Raw genomic sequence first — 21,449 nt, 5'->3', positions numbered from 1 at the left:
CTTGTACACAGTGTTATATCACATATGCAACACATATAAAACACTTTTTCTTTACCAATCTAGCTGAGTCCCAGGTCTCCGCTTGAGGTTATGGGAAGTTGTTACCAAAGCAGAGAATACTGGGCTGTACTCAATATAAGGCAGGGACATATGTGAATGAAAGGTGAAGGTCAAAGGATACAGTAGAAGCCCCAGTGAAATCAATGGAGAGCGTTCAACAGCAATATTTGGCCAAAGTCTCCCAATCTTAACAACTAGATTAAGAACATACGAAAATGTGTGCTGGATCAAACCAAAGGTCCAGCATTCTCCAGTGGCCAACCTATGCGAATTCCACAAGCAAGACTTGGGTGCAACAGCATTTGCCCCACGTGTGATTCCCAGTAGCTAGTATTCAGGAGTACACCAACAGTGGCGGTAGAACATAGCTGTTTTAGCTAGTAGGCACTGATAGCTTCATCCTCCACAAATCTGTCTGAGTGCTTCATGCTAAAGTGGTTTCAACATTTCAAGAACAACCCCAGCTTCTATTGTCTACAGGAATTGCATTCCTGAACATGTCACAATGGCCTTATCTTAAAACAGTTGGCATTTTTTAAAGGAAAAAAATTCACATTATTGTATAAATTATAGATAAATCTTACAACAGTATTTTGGGAAATAAATGTGGTTACGAATAAATCATTATGGTTTTAACAAAAGCATGTGCCTGGACATTATCTTGTACTTTGCTGTTCCCATGCACCACAAATAAAACCTGTTTCCTTGAAAACAATGGCTAATTAGTCTTCCTTCTTTGCTATGTATTATGGAAGTAAAAGTTGTATCTACCAGACCCCGTGCAACTATTTCACTGTAGATGGTGAATTCTTTTTGCCACAAACCAACAGTCTTATGCCACCTTAAATAAACATTTATTACGACATAAACTTTCACAGACTAGATTCCACTTCTGATGGGGCACAACAGTTTATGCCAAAATAAATGTGATAGGCTGCAATCCTAACCCGTTACCTGGGATTAAGCCACATTGAATTCAACAGGACCTACTGTTGAAGAGACATGGTTAGGATTTCAGCCTAAGTATTTAAGAATCCAGAAAACTCTTTGTTTTTGCTACAGCAGACTAACACATCTAGCTCTTGGGATAGTTCTCCCCACTTCTGTGCAACTGCTGTTTCTGTAGCTATAAAAACACAACAATAATTTCTAGGTCTTCTAGTTCTACCACATTTTTTTTCAAAAAACCTAAACAAAACTAGGATATTCTAGTGGGGTCCTATATTGGATCATCCTATCAATGATCCAATAATAATTTCCAGTATTTTGACATTTTTGAACATTTCCTTGGAATCAACAAGGGGAAGGTTGTACCTTTGTTTCCTGTACCACCAGCAATTGTCCCAGGACTGATTAAATATATTTTATTGAAGCCTTTACAGAATAATACACCAATGGTGCTGAATCTCATCAAGCAAAACTATACTTTTTGGCAACTCCATAGTCATAGCTGTCTACTTTCAGATTTGAAAATAAGGGATCAGCAGCCTCGAAAATAAGGGACAAGCAGCCTCACCTGTCCCGGGGATAATCTACGGGATATCTAACAATCTGGGATAGCAGCGAGAAGCAGCGGGAAACTGCGCTGGAATAATTTTGTGGGAATTTCCCGCAAAAAAAGGGAAGGTTGACAGCTATGTCCAGAGTCCATCTGAGAGAGTATTGTTCAAATCCATTACCCATTTACCTTGATAGGCATGTTACTCTTAAGACCCATAGCCACTCCAAGAAGTTGACTAGAAATATAACTTCTGGGTTAGTTCTAAACCCAGTTTTCATTTGTGGGCTAATTCTAATCTTAAGGGGAGGAACTAGATTGTTTGTGCTCAACACATCTGTTTCAATTTCAGCTTCTGTTTTCTTGTTACTTGTTTAGTAATGTCATGCGGTTTACCCGTATGATTAAACGGTGGCATTTCGTAGCATGTAGCTGCTGATCATTTGGGTGTTGTAATTGTTATTATTTATTCAATTTATTCATGGCTTGCCACGTGAAAAGTCTCTGGGCGATTTAAAAAGCTTCGAAAACACAAAGCACAAAATCAAAAAGGGGAAATGGAAGAAAACAGAACAATACAATGAGAACCACAGCAGAATCCCTAGAACAGCATTCTATGGTTATACATTTATAGTGCAAACCAATGCATGTAATGCAGTTCCCCAGAATAAACTATACTGGGCCCTATGATTAGCAGAGGAGACCCTATTAGTGGTCCCACACGTGGCTGTTGTCTGCTTGGTGTTGACTTTCCTAGTGGATCCCCATCTATCGAATGCCCACCTGGTGAGATCTGTCTCCCACACTACTGATTTTCAGGAGAAATTTAGAGACATTCCCAATTACCCAGACATTTGATGGCTGATAGATATTGGTCATGGCAACCTTGAAATTAACAACCATGAGGTAGTGGTGTTTTGTTTTTTTAAAAATAAAAAATATGTTTAGATAGTTTTTGTTTTTAAATGTTCTAGATGGTTTTACTTGTTTTAAATATGTTTTTCTTCAAGCTCTATTGTTTTGACATTTTCATGTTTGCCACCCTGGGCTCCTTTGGGAATAAGGGAAGGATACATCTAATAATAATATTAATGTAATGTATGCTGTAGTCAGCGAGACTTGTTCCCCAATAAGGAGATTTAGGGGTGCTGCCTTAAGAGTTCTTTTGATATAATTTTAGGAACCTTTTGGAAAACATCCTGACAGTATGTTAATTACTAATTATCTTGAAAAATGGATGGGCAATTTTCATTTAATAAATAAAATAATAAAATAAATTGTCAGTGTTCTCGTGGTACGTTTCTGTTCTATCACGTTTCTTTTTGCAACATATTTCCATTTTTTTAATAGAAACTATGGATAGTTGTTGTATAGCTGCTAGTGTCACACTCTATTGCCCCAATCTATCGCTGTCGTATTGTAAACTTCAACCAAGTGTTCCCACAGTAAATTCTGGTTTTACTGGCATGATGCAGCAGGGCTGTTCTTATGTTTGGAGTGCTGCATTTTCATATGCTTCGTATCTATTTACCTCTAGGTAGGTACCTGTTAGATATGGTTTTTTCCCCATTTAATCTAGAGCAGGAATGGCCAATTTCCTGCAGTCCAAGAGTCCAGAAGTTGCAGCAATCAGATCTCCTTATGGATAATTAGGGTCTGCCTAATAAGGTTGGCATCAAGAATTTCACAGGAATGGAGCAAATGAGCTCATTTGCAGGGGGAGGCAATGGAATAAATCTGCTTCTTCAAAGGTCCCTTGAAGCAGCAGATTTGCAGTGGTCATTCACATTTTGAATACTGGGACTGTGTCAGTCCAAAGGAGGAAAGAGAACCACAGAAAGCAAAGCCTTTGTTCTTATTTTTGGAACCACCTTCATTTTGGGTAAAACAACCATAGCTCAGTGGAAGAGAATACCATCTGCATACACAAAACCCCTAGCATTTCCCAGCTGGAAAAGACTCCTGCTTGGAATTCCAGAGAGACTAGCAGTTCCCTATTTTCCCCATGGACTGCTTGAAAACTGCTGGGGGGTCTTGGTAGAAATCATTAAGTGATTTCCCTGCCTGCCGTAGTAATTGTAATATGCTGTGCTTAGATGCAGCATGGGTTTTTAATTGTCTTTTTATTGCTGATTTTGTTTCTTAAATATTGTATTGCAATTTGGATTCTGTAGAATCCGAATTGTAACACACCTAAACACAGTACAAGAAATGAAAGCGATAAAAATGCAATTAAAAAACAATATGAGTATGTAATGTGATGGATGTTCCATATCCTGTCTTCCATCACAAAACAGATGTGCCACAGACCACCTGAATGAAGCTTGTGGATCACCAGTGATCCACAAACCAACCTCTGTTGTAGGCACTGCTATAGAACAGCTTGGAATTTTCCTACATAGAGCTCTTCAAGGAAAGTAATACTTTGGTGGAAAGTTTACATACGTTAATCAACAGAAGGAAGTGGAATAAAAAGTATCATATCAACATACAGAACTGTTTTATATCAATATTCATGATGTCTAGCCCAGTATGGAGAATCTACTACTTTGACTGGCAACAGCTCTTCAAGATGGAAGGCGCTGAGGTCTTCGTAAGTTCTGCTGTCCTTCTATGTTCTCTCTACCCATGATATACCATACTTGATTCCCTCCAGCGGTTTGGGTTTGTGGTCTGAGAAATAGGTGTTGTTGTTGTTTAGTCGTGTCCGACTCTTCGTGACCCCATGGACCAGAGCACGCCAGGCACTTCTGTCTTCCACTGCCTCCCGCAGTTTGGTCAGACTCATGTTTGTAGCTTCGAGAACACTGTCCAACCACCTCGTCCTCTGTCGCCCCCTTCTCCTTGTGCCCTCCATCTTTCCCAACATCAGGGTCTTTTCCAGGGAGTCTTCTCTTCTCATGAGGTGGCCAAAGTATTGGAGCCTCAGCTTCAGGATCTGTCCTTCCAGTGAGCACTCAGGACTAATTTCCTTAAGAATGGATGGTATCTACTGTGTATTGTTTAAGCAGATCTTTGTTATACATAATATTTGTTTAGGGTTTTTTTAAATCATACTGGCTCAAGAGGAATGACAGAAGCTTTGTGCAACTCAGCTTCTAGCACCATCATGCTTTTTGCAGGTTGACCACAAATGGGTTTATTCTGAAATGAAGTCTCACAGAAGTCTGTAGGAAATAGGTTTTAGATAAGCTATGCACAGAGCTGCAGCTTTGGGCAGCACAATTACTTGCATGCAAGTTCTGTGAAAATCAATGGGAAACTTCCAACTAGATCCAGCTTAAAACTGTGAGTATTTTTCCACGGCTGAAATAAGGTTCCATTTGGGATATTAGAAAAGGGAATTGGCACACAAATCTTGGTTATCTTCCATTGGCTAATTTACTGTTAATAGATGAGTGTGCAGATTGTTTATTTCCCCAGATCACACAGAATTGAAAGACAACTTCTCAGCTTTATCTAATGCAAAAGGTAAGGGTAAAGGGACCCCTGACCATTAGGTCCAGTCATGGACGACTCTGGGGTTGCGGTGCTCATCTCGCTTTATTGGTCGAGGGAGCCGGCATACAGCTTCCGGGTCATGTGGCCAGCATGATTAAGCTGCTTCTGGCGAACCAGAGCAGCGCACGGAAACGCCGTTTACCTTCCTGCCGGAGTGGAACCTATTCATCTACTTGCACTTTGACGTGCTTTTGAACTGCTGGTGGGCAGGAGCAGGGACCAAGGAACGGGAGCTCACTCCGATGCGGGGATTCGAACCGCCGACCTTCTGATTTTTAAAAAACACTTCCGATAGTAGCTAAAACCCCTGCTGGTAAATATACTAAACGTGTGAGAAGTGCAGCAACAACAACAAAATATGTTTCTGTCTTACCTGCCTGACAAAGTTCTAGTTGTCTGATGTCAGTAGAAAATTTGACACATACAATATGCCATCTTTCCTGTTTACTATTTATTTTCTAGAAGGAACTTTGCAACAAGCAGTTATTCCAAGCCACTTTTAAGCTTCTTGATAGGCAGAACTGTTCCAAAGTAAAAGTTGTTCATGTAAAAAATAAAACCAAAATTCTCAAACCCTCTTATTAGATTTATGGGAGCTGTAACCAGCCATAAAGCTAAAAAAACACTAGCAGCTCAGGTAAATAAATAAAATTCTGGTGCTTATTTTCCTCCCTTGCCCCCTTCAGTTCTAGCTAATATGCATTCCACAGCATATTTTAAAAATAAAATACGGAAAATGCAAAACTGATTTAAGTGCTATTTGTAAAAATGGCCTTAGATTTGAGGATTAGGCTGTATGTGGCACAGCCACGTCAGACAGTTCTAGAATCAGTTGTCAAGGCATATCTGAGATTTCAGTAGGGTTTTCTACCCCATATATGTGATACTACAGGCTCCTTTGAGTCTCGCTCTCTGTGTATACACCTGTAAATGTTGTTAGTGGAGTGTTTACTGTTTTAAATTCCATGTAGATTTTAAGTCATGCAGATTTCAAATTCTCCTTACAAAGGTTCTCAGTCCCCAAGTGCTCTCTGGGTCAGGTGCAAAAGCCTATATAAGCAAGCAAACCCCAGGGGGTTCTCATAAAACCACAGAATTGATTTTCCAATCCCCACAATGCAGAAATCTACTAGATATAGAATTTACTTGCACATGGTGAGTTGGGTCCAGATTTAGCCATGCTTAGAGAAGGCCCGTGAATTCAGTGGGAGTAAGGTTAGTTAAGTCTCACTGATTTTATCTGCTTGAAGCATTTTACATTAAGTTTTAAGGGGTATAGTGTTATGCTCTTAAAGTTGGGAATATTTGTGTGCTCCGTCTAACATGAGTTTTCCAACCTCTCATAAATAGAAAATAGCCACCATCTTCTGTTTCGAGAGATCCTAAGCAGGCTTACTCGGAAGTTGCGCTGAAGTCGACAGATCAGGCTTGCCAGTCAGTGCCTAGAGACTGGAGCATGTCTCCCTCGCAATACTCAGCCACGCAGCGCCCACAGTCCTTTCCGGAGTGGACAGCGTGGGGTTATTTCATTTGGCACAAGTTACGTTAGACATCTGCACGTGTGCGCGCCTTTTTTCTTTTGCATCCTGACGGAAATGCGTCAAAGCAGGCGCCTCCCGGCAGTTTACATCCTTTTTATTCTCCTTATGCACGGGGAAGCGTGGGGGACACGCAAGAAACCTCGAAGGAAGGAGGATGCAAAAGCAGCCCTTCTTCCTTCGCCCTCGATTGCATCGCCCTTTGCCTAGAAAGTCGGGTGGGGAGCTATTTGCGATGGGAGGGGGAATCACCACTTCGCCTGTATTTAGACGAATCTGCCCCGAGAGACCACCCCCCTAGCTCAATGACATAGCAAAGCGTCATTTTAAACAGTCCCAGAGGAGTGGAGTTCGAGGAGGAGGAACTTTTATTTTATTATTCTTCTCCCATCACAAGCGTGGAAAAATGGTTTCCCCTTTGCAAAATAATTGAGTCTCCAGCATTGCAGGTTTTTGGACTAGATAACCCTCGGGATCCTAGGATTCCAAGGGATCCTGAGCACACACGCTTAGAACTTCTTCGGAGCGAATAAGGATAGGATCAGGCTGCGTGATTGTCCTTCACCGCGTTCCCAAAGACAAGTTTATTGGAATTCGGAACAGAAATCCAGTTGATCGCGACAGAACCTTCCAAAGTGTAATCGCAAATAAGATAGGGACAGAACATTACCATTTAAAAAATAAAATGAGGGGGAATGACGGATGTCTACAATATGCTAAGATAAGCCCAAACAACTCTAGTAGAAAATACAGGGCGGCAATAGTGTGTGTGCGGGGGCGGCGGGGAAGGAGAGATGTTCTTCGATGACTTTAGAGTCTTTTTTTTTGCCGTAAAGCGGGCAGACGGGATTTATGTATTTGTGGTATGTTCGATTCAGTTATCCCACTGACCCCAATTTCTCGGCTGTCTTTTCTCGTGCGGTTTCGGTCCATTTGAGAGAGGGAGAGGAACGCTCTTTTTTGAGAGTGGCCGGGTCGCCCAAAAGTTTTCAACGATCCCTTGGGATTCTGGATTTAAGGTTTTCACGCTCTCCCGAGAGATATATTGCGCGGGCGCGAAATCGGGGGATTGGGACGCGACGGGACACACGCGGCTGTTCATTAAAGAAAGAAAACAGAAAAATCAAAGTAATGGGGGGTTGGGGACGTTGTCGGCGGATCTCGCGAGGTAGGCGCGGATACACCCGATCCCACACAAAAAAACCACACACAGTCTAGACACAAATCTCAAAGGAGGGGACAGACACACCCCCCCGTGCCACAAAATGGCAAGGCATCATCCGCAAAGTTCCAATCAGATCCTCATTAGAAAGAGAAGGGAATAATAATAATAATAATAATAATAATAATAATAATAATAATAATAATAATAATAATTTATTATTTATACCCCGCCCATCTGGCTGAGTTTCCCCAGCCACCCTGGGCGGCTTCCAATCAAGTGTTAAAAACAGTACAGCATTAAATTTTAAAAACTTCCCTAAACAGGAAAGTGGAGAAAACAAAAAACAAAAAAACACGCCCCCCCCACCGCACTCTCCTGTCCCTCCTCCCTGATCCCCTCTCCTTTGCCCGGCCCCGCTTTGCTGCGGGATGCCAGCGATCTGGAGTCATGCACTGGCTTGGGCACCATTGGCTCATGGAGGGATCATGCCGCTGCTGCTGCTACGAAGGGTGTTCCCACCTGGCCCGCCGCCCGGGCAAGGCGCGCGCTCCGCCTGCCTCTTAAGGAACGCGCCCGGGAAAGCGTCGCCTCGCGCCCCGCCTCCTCCTCCCTCCTCGTGTGTATGGGAGGGGGGGAGTCCTTGCATCACCGGGAAGCCCCGCCCCCTCGCAGCCTGGGCCCCGCCCCCTGCCTCCTCCAGATCTTGCTGAAGGATCTATTAATAGCATGACATCAGCGCGCGAGCGGCGGCCAGAGTAAATACCAGCGCTGCCCGCCGGGCTATATAAAGGGGGTGATGCAACCTCGCGGGGAGCCAGAGACGCGGAGAGGCGCTCGGAGCGAAGGAGCCGCGGCTGCCACTACTACTACTACCGCTCCTGCTGTCCAGCGCCACCCGTCCCGCCTCGAAGGACAACCCCGCTCCACGCACCCCGCCCGAGATTTTTATTTTATTCCTTAAACTCTCACCTGAGAGTCTTCCCTCTCTTCTCTTCCACCCTCCGATTCTTCGAAACTGGGAAGGAAAAGACGACTCGAAGGAGGAGAGGTGAGGAACAGGTAAGGGAGCGAGACACCGGAGGAAGGGGAAGGCAATCGCGGAGAGAAACGGGAACGAGGAGATCTGCGATCTCTCACCCGTTCACTCAGGTGTTGTCTTCACTGTGGGGTTTGGGGGTGGTTTGGTCTGTGGTAGGGAAATAGGTTCGAGGGGAACGCGCGTCTTTCGGTACGTGCGTATCCGTCCCGTTTCAGGTCTCGGAACTTTTCTAATCAAATCGAGTATTGAGTAGGTGAGATTTCTTCTTCTTCCGTGGAGTTAGTGAGGTGAGGGAGTCAGAAGTGAACTCGTTCACGTTTCTTTTTCTTTCTTTTTGAAAGTGAGGCTAACTGAAAGTAAAAGTTCATTCATCCGAACAAAGTGTTTGACCGATCTCTCTCGAGCGCTCTCTTTCGCGTAAGCAACACAAACTTGCCTGTTTCCTCCTCGGGCGCTCCAATCTTAAAAGTTTGGGCGACCGCACAGTGGTTTTCATTGATGCTGCTGCTGTTTGTTTCTTTTGACGGAAAGAAACGGCAAGGGAAAGTGGGGGGGGGGGCAGTTCTGTTTAATCCCAAGATCGTATATTTCCAACTGCGTAAAAACTACGCGTGGAGAGGTTTTTGCGGCGGTTTTTCCAGGTCATCGCCAGCTTTTTAATTTCCCAGAACACTTTCGGGAGAAAAACAGCAACTTATAAGTGATAATAATCAAATGATGATCACTTACGGTAAGTTGTGGGATGGCGAGAGTTGGCGGAAAAGATTCGAAAGCTTAACTTTTTTTAAGATGTGGCAATGCCTCCAGCCGCCAGTCGGTGGCGCACGGCGTGGTAGCGATGCTTCCTGCTCGATCTGTCAGATTTGTTTTTTACTCGCCGGCGTTGAGTTATCAGAGGAACCTGTAAAAATAGGAATGCAGATCAGGCTTGCAGGGATCGATAGGACTGTTTCAAAACTTCAGTATGTTTGGGACTTTGGAGTGTTAAACGTTTGTTTAGTGGAACTGCTAATTCCAGAATCCATAGGAGGGAACTATCTTTATTAGGCCAAACAAAATGCCACAAAATAATGTGCAAGCTTTCGAGTTCTCCAGAACTCTTCACTGGGCTAGATTAAGCAAAGCAGGGATGGTTCTGCCATCTAGCCTGATGAGGAGTTCTGGAGAACGTAAAAGTTTGCACAGTGTTTTGTGACATTTTTGATTGGCGTAATGTAATAAATGGTCCTAATACAGATTTTTTCCCTTATAAGCCAATACGACTACCTTTCCTTTAAGTGTAGATGAATATGGCTGGTTCCAGATGAAGTAATCTTCATGCAGATAGAGGCAGAACGTTAACATTTTCGTGGTTTATTTGCATGAAGCTGGGTGAATGCAGGACTTGCTGCAGCCTGTGCATGTTTACTTGGAAGGAAGTCTCAGCAAGTTATATGGAGTTTACTCCCAAAGGAGGTCTGTAGCATTGGCACCATGAAGCCCAGTCCTACTTCTGCTTAATTTGGACGCCCCCAGTGTTAGAGGATTGACCAGCCTCAGCTAGAAGTCGGACATTTAGCTTCGCTGGTCTTGTGCTGTGGAATACTCTCTTGGTAGAGATTTGACAGGCAGCCACCCTCACTTTTGACTTTCATGCATCTCTTGAAGACTTTTTTTGTGTGCCAACAAGAGCCTTTGCAGCTGCTAAATTTTTATTTTTGATTAGCCAGTCACCTTAAGGAATTTCTGAATTTTTATTCTTTAAATAGTGCTTTATGTTTTCATGTACACTGCCCCGATACGGCAATACAGAAATTATTTAATGAACAAATAAATGGAGAAAGTCCCACTGAGTTCAGCTTAACTTACTCAGAAGAAAGCTTGCACAGGTGCACCCTTCGAAGTGCAACAGAACTCCACTGCGTTCAATGTGACTTACTCCCTCATAAGTGTGTATTTCCTAGTTAAGTGTACCTAGGTTTCTAGGCTTTTATTTCCCACAGCATAAATTCGCTGTGCTATAGCCTCCTAAGCACTTTTACTCAGAAGCAAGTCCCATTGGATTCAAGTGGGCTACTCTTAAGTAAGCATGCAGCTAGGATTATTCAAAGCATTTACGAGTTTATCTGTGATAAGGATATAGGGCAGCCTTTGCCAGCCTGGTCCCCTTGAGCTATTTGGAACTACAATTCCCACCAGCCCCAGCTTGCTCAACTAGGGCTGCTAAGAGTTGTAGTTCAAGGCAAAGGCTTCCAAATTGCAGTCTGGACCACCAGTGGCCCATAAGCTTCATTCTGGTGGTCCGTGGTGTGTCTGTGGATTAGTGGCTGAAGGCCATCCTATTAAACATTCATCTTGATTTTAACTGATTTTCTATGGCTTTCATTCTGCGAAACTCAAATTGCAATACAATACAATGTGTAGGAGACCTGTGGGTATAGTGCGGTATACAAATTTAATAATAAGAAATAATGGAAGCAATAAAAATACAATTAAAAACTGTCCAGCGTTTACCACAGCACATTACAAATGCTACCAGAGATAGAGAGAGAAAAATCATTAAGTGGTCCACCAAGACCCCCAGAAGATTTCAGTCAGTCCTTTGTGGGAAAAGTTAGGGAACCACTGATGAAAAAAAACTGAAAAGTGAAATGTTGATGATGGCTGAGAAACCACACAAAGGGCTTATGAGTGCTGAGTATCAATGTGAATTTCTGAAACACTTTTTGCATCAAATAAGGTTGATGGTGAGCAAAAACGGCAAATACTTCTGTCCAACTTGCCATCTAAGCTGGGGCTTTGTGAGGACACCACACACAAAAAGTGGTGACTGCAAGCGGTTTCTGGTGCCTTATTGATTTTCTTCATCCTATTAACAGCTGGCCATTTCGAAAGCAGCAGATATATGTGGCCAAACTGCAATGCCAAAAATCTTAAAAGGTCAAGTTCGGTTCAGGGTGCTTCTGGACTTTAATTGCTTTTGAAGCTGTGGGAGATTAACTTCTATGGTTAACAGGTTACTCCATCAGCAAGATGGGGAAAATATTCAGGGTGTGTGGGGAAGCAAATGTATCAGTCAAAAAATAAAATGAAGACTTTTGGTTTCTGTGAATATCTGAAATGAAAGGCATGTGAAGCATCAGGTCAATGTGCCTTGTTCTATTTTTAATGTGAGGGCGAATCTTTTAATGTCAACCAAGTTAGCTGAAAGTGACCCAGTTTTTTAAAGACCCACACCATACTTCTAACAGATATTCAGTGCACATTTAAAGGACACAACTTCACCCAAAGAATACTGGGAAATGTAGTTTCCTTCTCACAGAGCCATACTTACCACACCCTTAACAAACTACAGCTCCCAGGATTCTTTGTGGGGACACCAGGCATGGTAAATGTACTTTAAATGTACGGTGTGGATCTTCCCTCTTTGATGTGTCACTTGTTTCAGCAGAAGCCTTTAAGAGTAAATGGTTTCAGGGATTAGAATCAGAAATCTGGCTATGAACAGGAAAATATGACACAACAGAGAATTGCAACAAAACCTGGCTGTACAGAACGGTCCTATTCAGTTTTCCATCCAGACTTGTCCTTCTCAAGGATACTCTATTCCATTCCCTGCCACCTCAACTCCAACAGCCATCAAACATTCTGTAGCCACTGAGCATGCCCAGTCCTCATTGGGCTGTTTGCCTCCCCCCTTCCTAAAAAATATGTGTGTGCTTCTGTCGCAAATCTTGGGGTTCCCCTCAGGCTACTGCTACCTCCTCCATGTGAGAGGATGGTGCCATTTCTATAAGATTTCACACTTGAAGAAGGAGTCTGCTATTAATATATAAGGCTGCGTACACACTGCCTCAAAGAACTCTGGGCAATGTAGTTTGTTAAGGGCTGCTGGTAATTGTAACTGTGTTGGGTAAACTACAGTGCCCAGAATTCTCTGAGGGAAGAATGTGTTTTGAGTGTGCCTTAAAGGTAGAGGGTGACCCATAGCCTTGGATTATCTGATGGTAGTTCTAAAACAAAAATCCTGAGAAAGCAGGGAGGTGTGCAATAGCTTGTGTTTATTTTGCCTACGAATGCCTGTGTGTGTGCAGCAATCATTTTTTTAAGTGGGCGGGCCTCTGAAGGAACTCGGCAGGAATACCCTTCTTTTATACAATGCGTGGGCAAATTGGCACAGGTTGAAAGAACTCGGAAGCTTTTGGAATCTCTCCTGCTGCTTAGAATAAAGCTATGAACAGCGGAGGGTTGCACAGCAAGGATCAACATGCAGAGAAGAACCACATGAAATATAGGGTGTGGGTGGCAGGGCCTGCTCAAGACATTTTGGCCCCTGAGGCGAATTACAAAATGGCACCCCCTCCTTCTCAGGGAAGAAGGTGTGAGTGAAGATCTACCTCAGGAACAAGATGGGGAATAAAGATCTACCTCAGGATCTGCTGCCCTTGTGGATCCTGCTGCCTGAGGCAGTTGCCTCACCTTGCCTCATGGGTGGGCCGGCCCTGGCAGGTGGCCTTTCCTCAGGGATACAGTAGAGCAGATCCCTCATATTTTAAAGGTCTCAGAGTCAATCTCTAGTATCTCTGAGTAGCTTGGATTGTGTACACATCATATACTTAAGTTGTATTTATTGAATCTGTATTTCACTTTCCTGAAGGAGCCCAGGGTAGCAATTTAAAGCACCCACAAAGAATTCTGGGAATAGTAGTTTGTTCTGGGTGCTGGAAAGTGTGGGGAAAAACTACACTTCCCAGAATTCTTGGGGTGGGCAATGGGCTATAATTATTGTACATTAAGTGAATGCTGTGCATGTAGCCTTTATTGCGGACTTGATGCTGCTAATGCACACACATTTTCCGCAGAGTCCACGTGATGGCATTCTCGTCAAAATGCCGTCCTATATCCCTATATCCAGCAGCCCTATTTTAAACTACATTTACTGTTTCTGTGGTGTTTTTTTTAAACTCATTGTATTTTCTGAAGGAGAGGAAAATCTGGATTAATTGAGAAAATAACATACACTGGCATTTTGTATAAGTAGGACGTTATGTGGCTGTTGCACAAAGCTTGTGTGCAGGATCTCGTCTACAATAAACTGCTATGTGGAAGTGCCCTCAGATTAAAAGAAAATATCTCTGGTTGTAGGTCTTGGGGTGGGGGTAGCAAAGACTTCCACTTGTCGAGGAAGAGTAGATAATACTGAACTAAATGGACCAATGACTTGTCTTTTGAAATTCAGGATAAAACACTCATTATTTAAATGCTAAATATATGCATTTCGGGGGGGGGGCTAGGTGACCCATAGTGTCCCTTCCAACTCTACAGTTCTTATTCTTCTTTGATATAAGGCAGCTCCTGACATTTAAGTTGTGTGATAGAGCTGATTTTGTTTTGCGCTTAGCTGTCACCCTGTTTAAAAGGCAGAATTGTTGACAAAGAAATGGGGAGCCTTTGATATGTGAACACCTCATGGGGAGAGGCCATCAGATCTTGCCTTTTTAATCATTTGGAAATGCAGTGCTCAGTACTGCATACATGGGCTGTGAAATGTTTTTATTTGGCTCCATCTGGCTGTAGAATGTTTCAGTCTGCCTCTATGTGTCACTGAATGATCACAAGATGAATACATAAAGACCTTGCAATCGTCTTGCATCAGCTCTTAAGAGAGGCCCAGTTGCTGGATGTGAGGTGTTCTTTGTGTTCGAGTGACTTTAACAAACAAGGCATTCTCCATTCCTTGAGCTTGGGACCCACATAGTTACATCGGTGGAGGCAAACCCCACTTACCTGACTTCCTATGTATGGCACCTGTCAGCTTCCTACTCCTTAAGTCTTAGTATTGCTCTTGCAAAATTCAGCAAGGAAGAGGATGGTGACAATGGAATTAGTTGGCTATGCCTGTTTTTGTAACCTGGCTCCCCCTACTGTTTTTCTCCTTGCCTTCTGCCCTATTGGTCAACATGGGCACCAGGCACTGCTGTGTTCGATGGACTGTACGTGACGGCTCATCAAACAGAAACTACAGCAGCAAATAATATTTAGTAGAGAGACATTGGGACGGGAGGGAATTGTGCTTGGATGTGCGAAACCCAGATTCTGGTTCCTGCTTTCTCAGGTATGGAACTCGTTGCATTATCTTTGGACGAGTCCGTCAGCCTAGACCTCTTTGCAGGATTCTGTCTGAAACACAGCTGAGAATGTACATTAATAGCAGTATGGTTTTTGGAAAGCTGTAGCAATTCTCTCCGGAGTCCCACGTTACTGCCAGCATTCTCAGCTGTTTCTCTGCCAGGGGACTGGTGCAACGAAACCTTGGCCATTCCCCAAATCCTCAGAATTTTGTATTGATGCCAACAGTAGTGCCAACATAATGAATGGGGCTCCAAGAATTGGCATGAAGTGCCTATTAAACATAGCTATAATTTATAGCCTATAAATGGGGACTCTCTGTACCCCCCACTCTGCATATAATTACCCAGAACACTGGCATTGTAAAAAAATCTTGGCATTCTGGTTTTTGTTTTTAGAAAACAAGTTCATAGACCTGGCTTATTAAGATATGACTGGGAAATGGGTAGATTAATCTGTGAAGAATTAAGCAATCTCTATAATCAATTAAAGATGTCAGTTAAGGCACACCACTTTTGTTAATTTACCGCTTTGATCGACTTTTCATTACCGTCTTCGGAGCTGAAAACAAAAGGATAACCTAGAAACTGAAGGCCCTTTTGCTGTCTTGGTTTGATTGGAGTTATCTTCTACCTCTATGGAGGACTGAAGGAGACCAGCATTTTGGAGGTGTGACTCACCATGGCCAGGGGGATTTCTGCAGAATTACATAAGTTTCTCAAGGTCTATGGAAATAACAAACAATTCCAGGAAATCTTCGCTCTCATAATCAGGAGGTCAAGAAACTTTTGGTTTTCTACTGCTGTTGCTTTTTTGGAGGGGGTATGCCTAGGATTCACTTTGCACATCATAAAAGCCTTACTTCTGTGTTGAAATAAAAATAAAACCCTTACGTAGATGGCTGAAATGCATGCATTTTGCCATGGTTGGGAGTATTTCCAATGCATGCAAACAGTGCCTACATACAAGTAGCAAAATGTAAGAAGAGCCTCCTGGGTGTGGCCAATGGCCCATCTAGTCCAGAATCCTGTTCTCACAGTGGCCAACCAGATGCCTGTGGGAAACATGTGTGGGACCAACAAACTTAACTATCTGTATCAGGTCTGGAGAACCTGTGGCCTGAGGTCTGAATGCGATGCTTCAGAGCAGTCTGTCTGGCCCTTGAGCTTCTCCCCAGATCAGCCCTGCGCCGCACTCTCCTCAAGTGCTCTTGCCTGATTGGAACGTGTCATTGAACTGTGACAATACTGTTGCCTTGTTGCGGTGCAGGATGAAGAAATGTGTTTGTAGGTAGCAGCAGTGGCAGTATGTCCTCTTTCGCCGCTTGAGCTGTGCCTTCAAATCTTATTTTTTTCCTTAAGCACACTTATCTACTGCCAGTGCAAAAGGGTGCAACTTCCACTGGCGTGGGAGACCATAATGAACTCCAACTATTCCCTGAAGCTATAATTACGATGGATACTGCATAGATCAAATCTAGTTTGACAGCATGATGGCTTCATTTATGTACACAAATGCCCAGAGGCAGTAATTGGCTTATGTATTATGAAGCTAATTGTGATAGATTTTGCTGGTAATAAGATTTTGCAGCGTTTTATTGCTTCCTCTAATAAAATGGAGCTTCTCAGGATGACTCCTGTGATAGATTCCTATGGCTGGATATATGTGCAGCTGCATGTGCAAATGAGCCACATTGCAGGCGAGAGATTTCTTGAGCACTGGGTGCACTGATTTAGTGTATCTGACACACCTAAACTGCACAAACACTGGGCGAATCCCTGCCAGTCTAAACATAAGACTGGGAGATTAATTAATCAGCACAAGTGACCCAGTTCAACTTGTGGTGCAATTATTGCACAAAATCCCATGTAACTTATATAACTTATATATTGCCTCTCACATTTCCTGTTTGGTTAGAAGTTGCTCACCCAGCTGCCAGTATGTGGCAGTATTATACCAAATGGTACAAAAAACCTGGCAATGTTAGTTTTGAATTGCTTCCTATTGAGTTATATTGTCGGTTTATAGTTGCATTTAAGTTGTTTATCAAGGGTGCTTTGTGTAATGTGTGTGTGTGTGTGTGTGTGTGTGTGTGTGTGTATGTGTATGGAGAGACAGCACCAATGTGGTGTACTGGTTAGAGTCTCCTAGGGCCTGGGAGACCAGGGTTCAAAGCCCCACTCAGTCATGAAACTTAAAGGTAAAGGAACCCCTGACCAGTAGGTCCAGTCGTGGCCGACTCTGGGGTTGTGGCACTCATCTCACTTTATTGGCCGAGGGAGCCGGCGTACAGCTTCCGGGTCATGTGGCCAGCATGACTAAGCCGCTTCTGGTGAACCAGAGCAGCACATGGAAACACTGTTTACCTTCCCGCCAGAGTGGTACCTATTTATCTATTTGCACTCTGACGTGCTTTCGAACTGCTAGGTGGGCAGGAGCAGAGACTGAGCAACGGGAGCTCACCCCGTTGCAGGGATTCGAACCGCTGACCTTCTGATCGGCAAGCCCAAGGCTCTGTGGTTACTGGGTGACATTGGACCACTTCCCTTCTCTCAGCCTAGTCTACTTCACAGGGTTGTTGTGAGGTTAAGACAGGGAGGGGGAGCCATGTATGCTTCCTGGAGCTCCTTACAGGAAGGGCAAGATAGAAATGTCAGGATTAAATAAACATGTGTACTGTATATTGAACTAAGATATATATATATCCAACTAAGTTGTACCTAGAGCAGATCCATTGAAATGATCACATGGGCATGACTGACTTAAGCCCATTGATTTCAACAGACCTACTCTGAGTAGGACTTACTTGGATACAATTCATGTGCAACCATTCTATCAATATATAATTACGGGTCACGGCCCAGAGTTTCAGGAATTATTCCACATGCAAAAGTCATATTTTCTAAATCAGGTCTTAGTTGAGAGTTAAACAATCATCTGACACACACACACACATATATATAGTCCTGATAAATTCAGAAAGAGTCATTCTTGTTCTTCTTTTTCAGCAAAATGATGCTCCAACACCCTGGCCAGGTGTCTGCTTCGGAAGTCAGCGCCACTGCCATTGTCCCATGCCTGTCTCCTTCGGTGTCCCTGGGTTTTGAAGACTTCACAAATCTAACTCCGCTGGTGAAAGAAGAATTGAGATTTGCCATCCAGAACAAGTGCCTGTCGCACAGGATGTCCTCCACGCTGGACACAGTCATGGTTTCGGACAGACCTGGGGAAATGTCTGTTTTGAAAGCAGAGGTGCTCCTTTTTTTAATTGCTTGTTTTGCTTTCACATTCAGTAATGGCGTTCTATTTAAACAAGAACAAAAACAGAAAGCAGGGGGGGGGGGAGAAACTAAAACCAGTAGATAATTGTTCAATGAACTTTCCAATAGGAAAACTGTATTATACATAAGGCACTAGTCTGCACTAATACCTCCCATCACAGACAATGATCTGTGTGTATTTGAATGAAAGTGGCTTTGTGAAAGGCTGCAACTGCGTGAGTGCCAAGCTGGAGCCTTGGTGCGCACTGCATGCACTTCTGAATCATGTGCACTTGGGTCATAGCTCCGTGGTACACTTGGGGGAGATGCTGATAAATAAATAAGCATAAACTTGGCACACTTGCAATATTGATACCTCATCTGGATGTGCCCAAAGTCAACCAATTTACCTCTCTCTCTCTCTAGTGTGCACCTGAAGATGAAAGGAAAAGGCGACGGAGGGAAAGGAACAAGATTGCAGCAGCCAAGTGTCGAAACAAAAAGAAGGAGAAGACAGAATGTCTGCAGAAGGTAAGTCGGATGCTATCTGGGCACAGAAGATGCGAAAGAGGAGGTGTGCCTTTGTGTGTTTAACAGAAGAATGGTTCAGAACTTCTGCTTTTATATTTACCCTCTTTTCCTGTGGCTAGGAATCGGAGAAGCTGGAAACCATCAATGCAGAACTGAAGGCTCAGATTGAGGAGCTGAAGAACGAGAAGCAGCATTTGATCTACATGCTTAATCTGCACAGGCCCACCTGCATCGTCCGGGCCCAGAACGGGAGGACGCCGGAGGACGAAAGGAACCTCTTCATTCAGCAGATAAAAGAAGGAACCTTGCAAGGCTAAGTGACAATGCTAGGTGCCCTTAGGGCATGCCTCTGACACCAAAAAATTACACCCCAGCACATCACCCCAAGCCAGAAGCCATAGAGAAGGTATCTTGGTATTTGTGGTCTCCCATTAGTCGAGAGAAGGCAGAGGAGATGACATTGCTAAGAAGAAAAGACTTGCGCTAGCTTAGCTGTGATTCAGGTTTTAGTATCTGCCATACTTGCTGTTCCTAGAATCCGTACAGCTACAGACTTGCTAAACCCCTGATGGCATGTGGTACTTGCACTTGAGCAGAACACTAGGACTCGCCGTAATGCACATCTTATGGACAGCCAAGCTGAATGGACCCTCCCCATCTGTCCTCGATTGGGGTAGGAAATGTTAGATAGTGTGGGCTGTTCATTTCGTTTGTTTCTTTTGCTTTGTACTTTCAAAAGAAAGAGGTTGGCAACTTCCAGAATGCTGCTTTCAATTCCGAAAGGCATTGCGATATAACGGGAATTACTGTGTTTCTATATCCTAGTGCAATGTTTTTTAAACCGAGCTTTACGCTCTCTTTGTATTGTTGTTTTCACGGAAGCCTTTCTGTGGGTTTTTTGATGACTCACATTGGGGGTGATTTGTGGGTGATATGACAGGCATCAGCTTCTGTAAAAAAGATAGAAAAAAGTCTGAATGTATCAAGCTGGAACATTACCCCTTCCCTTGGCTTGTTTGAAGAAAGGGGAATTCCCCTTTGAGAATCCACTTTATGAGTCACATCATGTACAGTATTCGGAAGGACTTCATAACATACAAAACAGTGACACGATCAACACAGATGTTAAATTAATCCTCCTCTCTTGATTTGTGGGCCACCACCTCACGAATCCAGAACTTGCAAATCTTTCCTGGGCACCACCTTTTTTTTTCAGAGCAAGAAATTCTGGTGGTTCTCAAGTTGCACAAAGGAATGATTGTGGGTGCATTAACTGCATGTATTTGCAAAACTGTCCCATGACAATTACAGCTGTGCTAGGAAAAGAGACTTAAAAGTAGCCAAGTAGGTCTGTCAACAGCTGAATAGCAGGCTTGGAGGTGCAGCTTCCCCTGTCATGCAGACAGCTTGTGGTTAGAGTGTTGGTCCACATTGATACCTGAAGCTTACTGGGTGACCTTGAACCCATTGCTGTCTCTCAACCCCACAGCACCTTGCATGGATAAGAACTTGCACCTATATAAGTATGATCATTAAAGTTCTCAAGCAGAGCAATCCGGTGTTGGAACAGACAAAGCTGCTCTACAGAGTTTCATAGCTTTGATTCATCTTGTCCGATGCCATCTCTTCTGACTGGTAGAGCCTCTTCAAAGACCCCAGACTCTGCTACTTGTCATCCTTGTTTAAGGATGAGTTGGGTGTGGGACTTGCATACATTCAAAGCATGGCTCTGCAACTTGAGTTGTGGTCCATCCTTTGTTCCCTGTAAGGCTTTTTGCATAGATTACTCATCTGGTTGTCATACCATTTACACAGAATGGTACTCTGGGTATCTTGGGTAGAAACCCCAAGTCTAGTGTGAGCAATGCTCAAGCACCCTGTACTCATGTTATTAACTCCCAACAGTGCAGATCGTTTTGGTAGCTGGGGGAGTTAATTTCAGGTGCCCCTTCCTATTCAATAAGCCATTTGTCCCCTGTTGGCATTTCTCACCCCTCCTTCTGTGAGGATCTCTGGACTCCTCAATCACCTTTTATTTATCACTGATATGCCTAAATAGTGCACAGATTGTGAGGTAGATGCTTTAGTTAAACTCTAACTTTTTACTATAATAACAAACACCTTACCCCCCCCCAAAAGAGCTCACTTTACTCTCTGAGACAAACCCCACTCAGTATTCAAACACTGAATTTAGGAACTTGAGTCACAAGAATAGGAATTTTAATTTTGCAAATCAGATTTCTGTATGCAGATTTGGGTGAAAAATCCTTATTTTTGCCCAAACACTTTGCAGTTCTGTTATGAAGTATTATTTCTAGTTTTAGTCTGCTGGGATCTAAATTTAATTATGTAATCAATGCAGTAGACAAAGGCGTTTGCAGGATAAAATCCTTCATCCACATTGTCCAGTGTTAAAACACACCCACATAAACATCGTACCTCAGAACAATAGTTTTCAAAGGCTATAATCCTATATAGTACACACTTAGCTGGGAGGAAGGCTCATTGAATGCAATGGGACTTCCAAGTAGAGACGTGCATAGGTTTTTACTGTCAATCTGTGGCTGGTATACTTGAGCCTGCTGCCTGTTTTATCTCTCTGTTTTTTACATTCTGCAACAGAAGTACTTAATACACTTTCAGCAATTTGGATATATTATAATGTCCAATGCTGTGTTTCAAATGTATATTTCATGTAACAAGAAATGGAAGGAAGCGGGCCAAATTCTGTCTCATCAGAGTGTGATTT

General features: G+C 43.3%; 1 protein-coding gene across 2 annotated transcripts in view; it reads left to right on the top strand.

The window, feature by feature from the left end:
* The window catches only part of ATF3 (activating transcription factor 3), a 33,235-nt gene extending 12,408 nt beyond the window's left edge, over window positions 1-20,827 (top strand). The window contains exons 1-4 of one of the 2 annotated variants that reach the window (XM_053383230.1): window positions 8,557-8,821; window positions 17,918-18,161; window positions 18,596-18,700; window positions 18,820-20,827. In XM_053383230.1, coding sequence (XP_053239205.1) covers window positions 17,922-18,161; window positions 18,596-18,700; window positions 18,820-19,017 — 543 coding nt within the window. In that variant the 5' untranslated portion in view covers window positions 8,557-8,821; window positions 17,918-17,921 and the 3' untranslated portion in view covers window positions 19,018-20,827. Of the gene's footprint in view, window positions 1-8,556; window positions 8,822-17,917; window positions 18,162-18,595; window positions 18,701-18,819 lie in introns of those variants that run through there. The other variant, XM_053383229.1, reaches the window with a different exon arrangement.
* Window positions 20,828-21,449: the final 622 nt, after the last annotated feature.

The sequence above is a fragment of the Podarcis raffonei genome, chromosome 3 (assembly GCF_027172205.1).
Source record: "Podarcis raffonei isolate rPodRaf1 chromosome 3, rPodRaf1.pri, whole genome shotgun sequence".
NCBI lineage: Eukaryota > Metazoa > Chordata > Lepidosauria > Squamata > Lacertidae > Podarcis > Podarcis raffonei.
The sequence above is the reverse complement of the archived record's forward strand: the minus strand, read 5'-3'. Positions and strand labels throughout refer to the sequence as shown.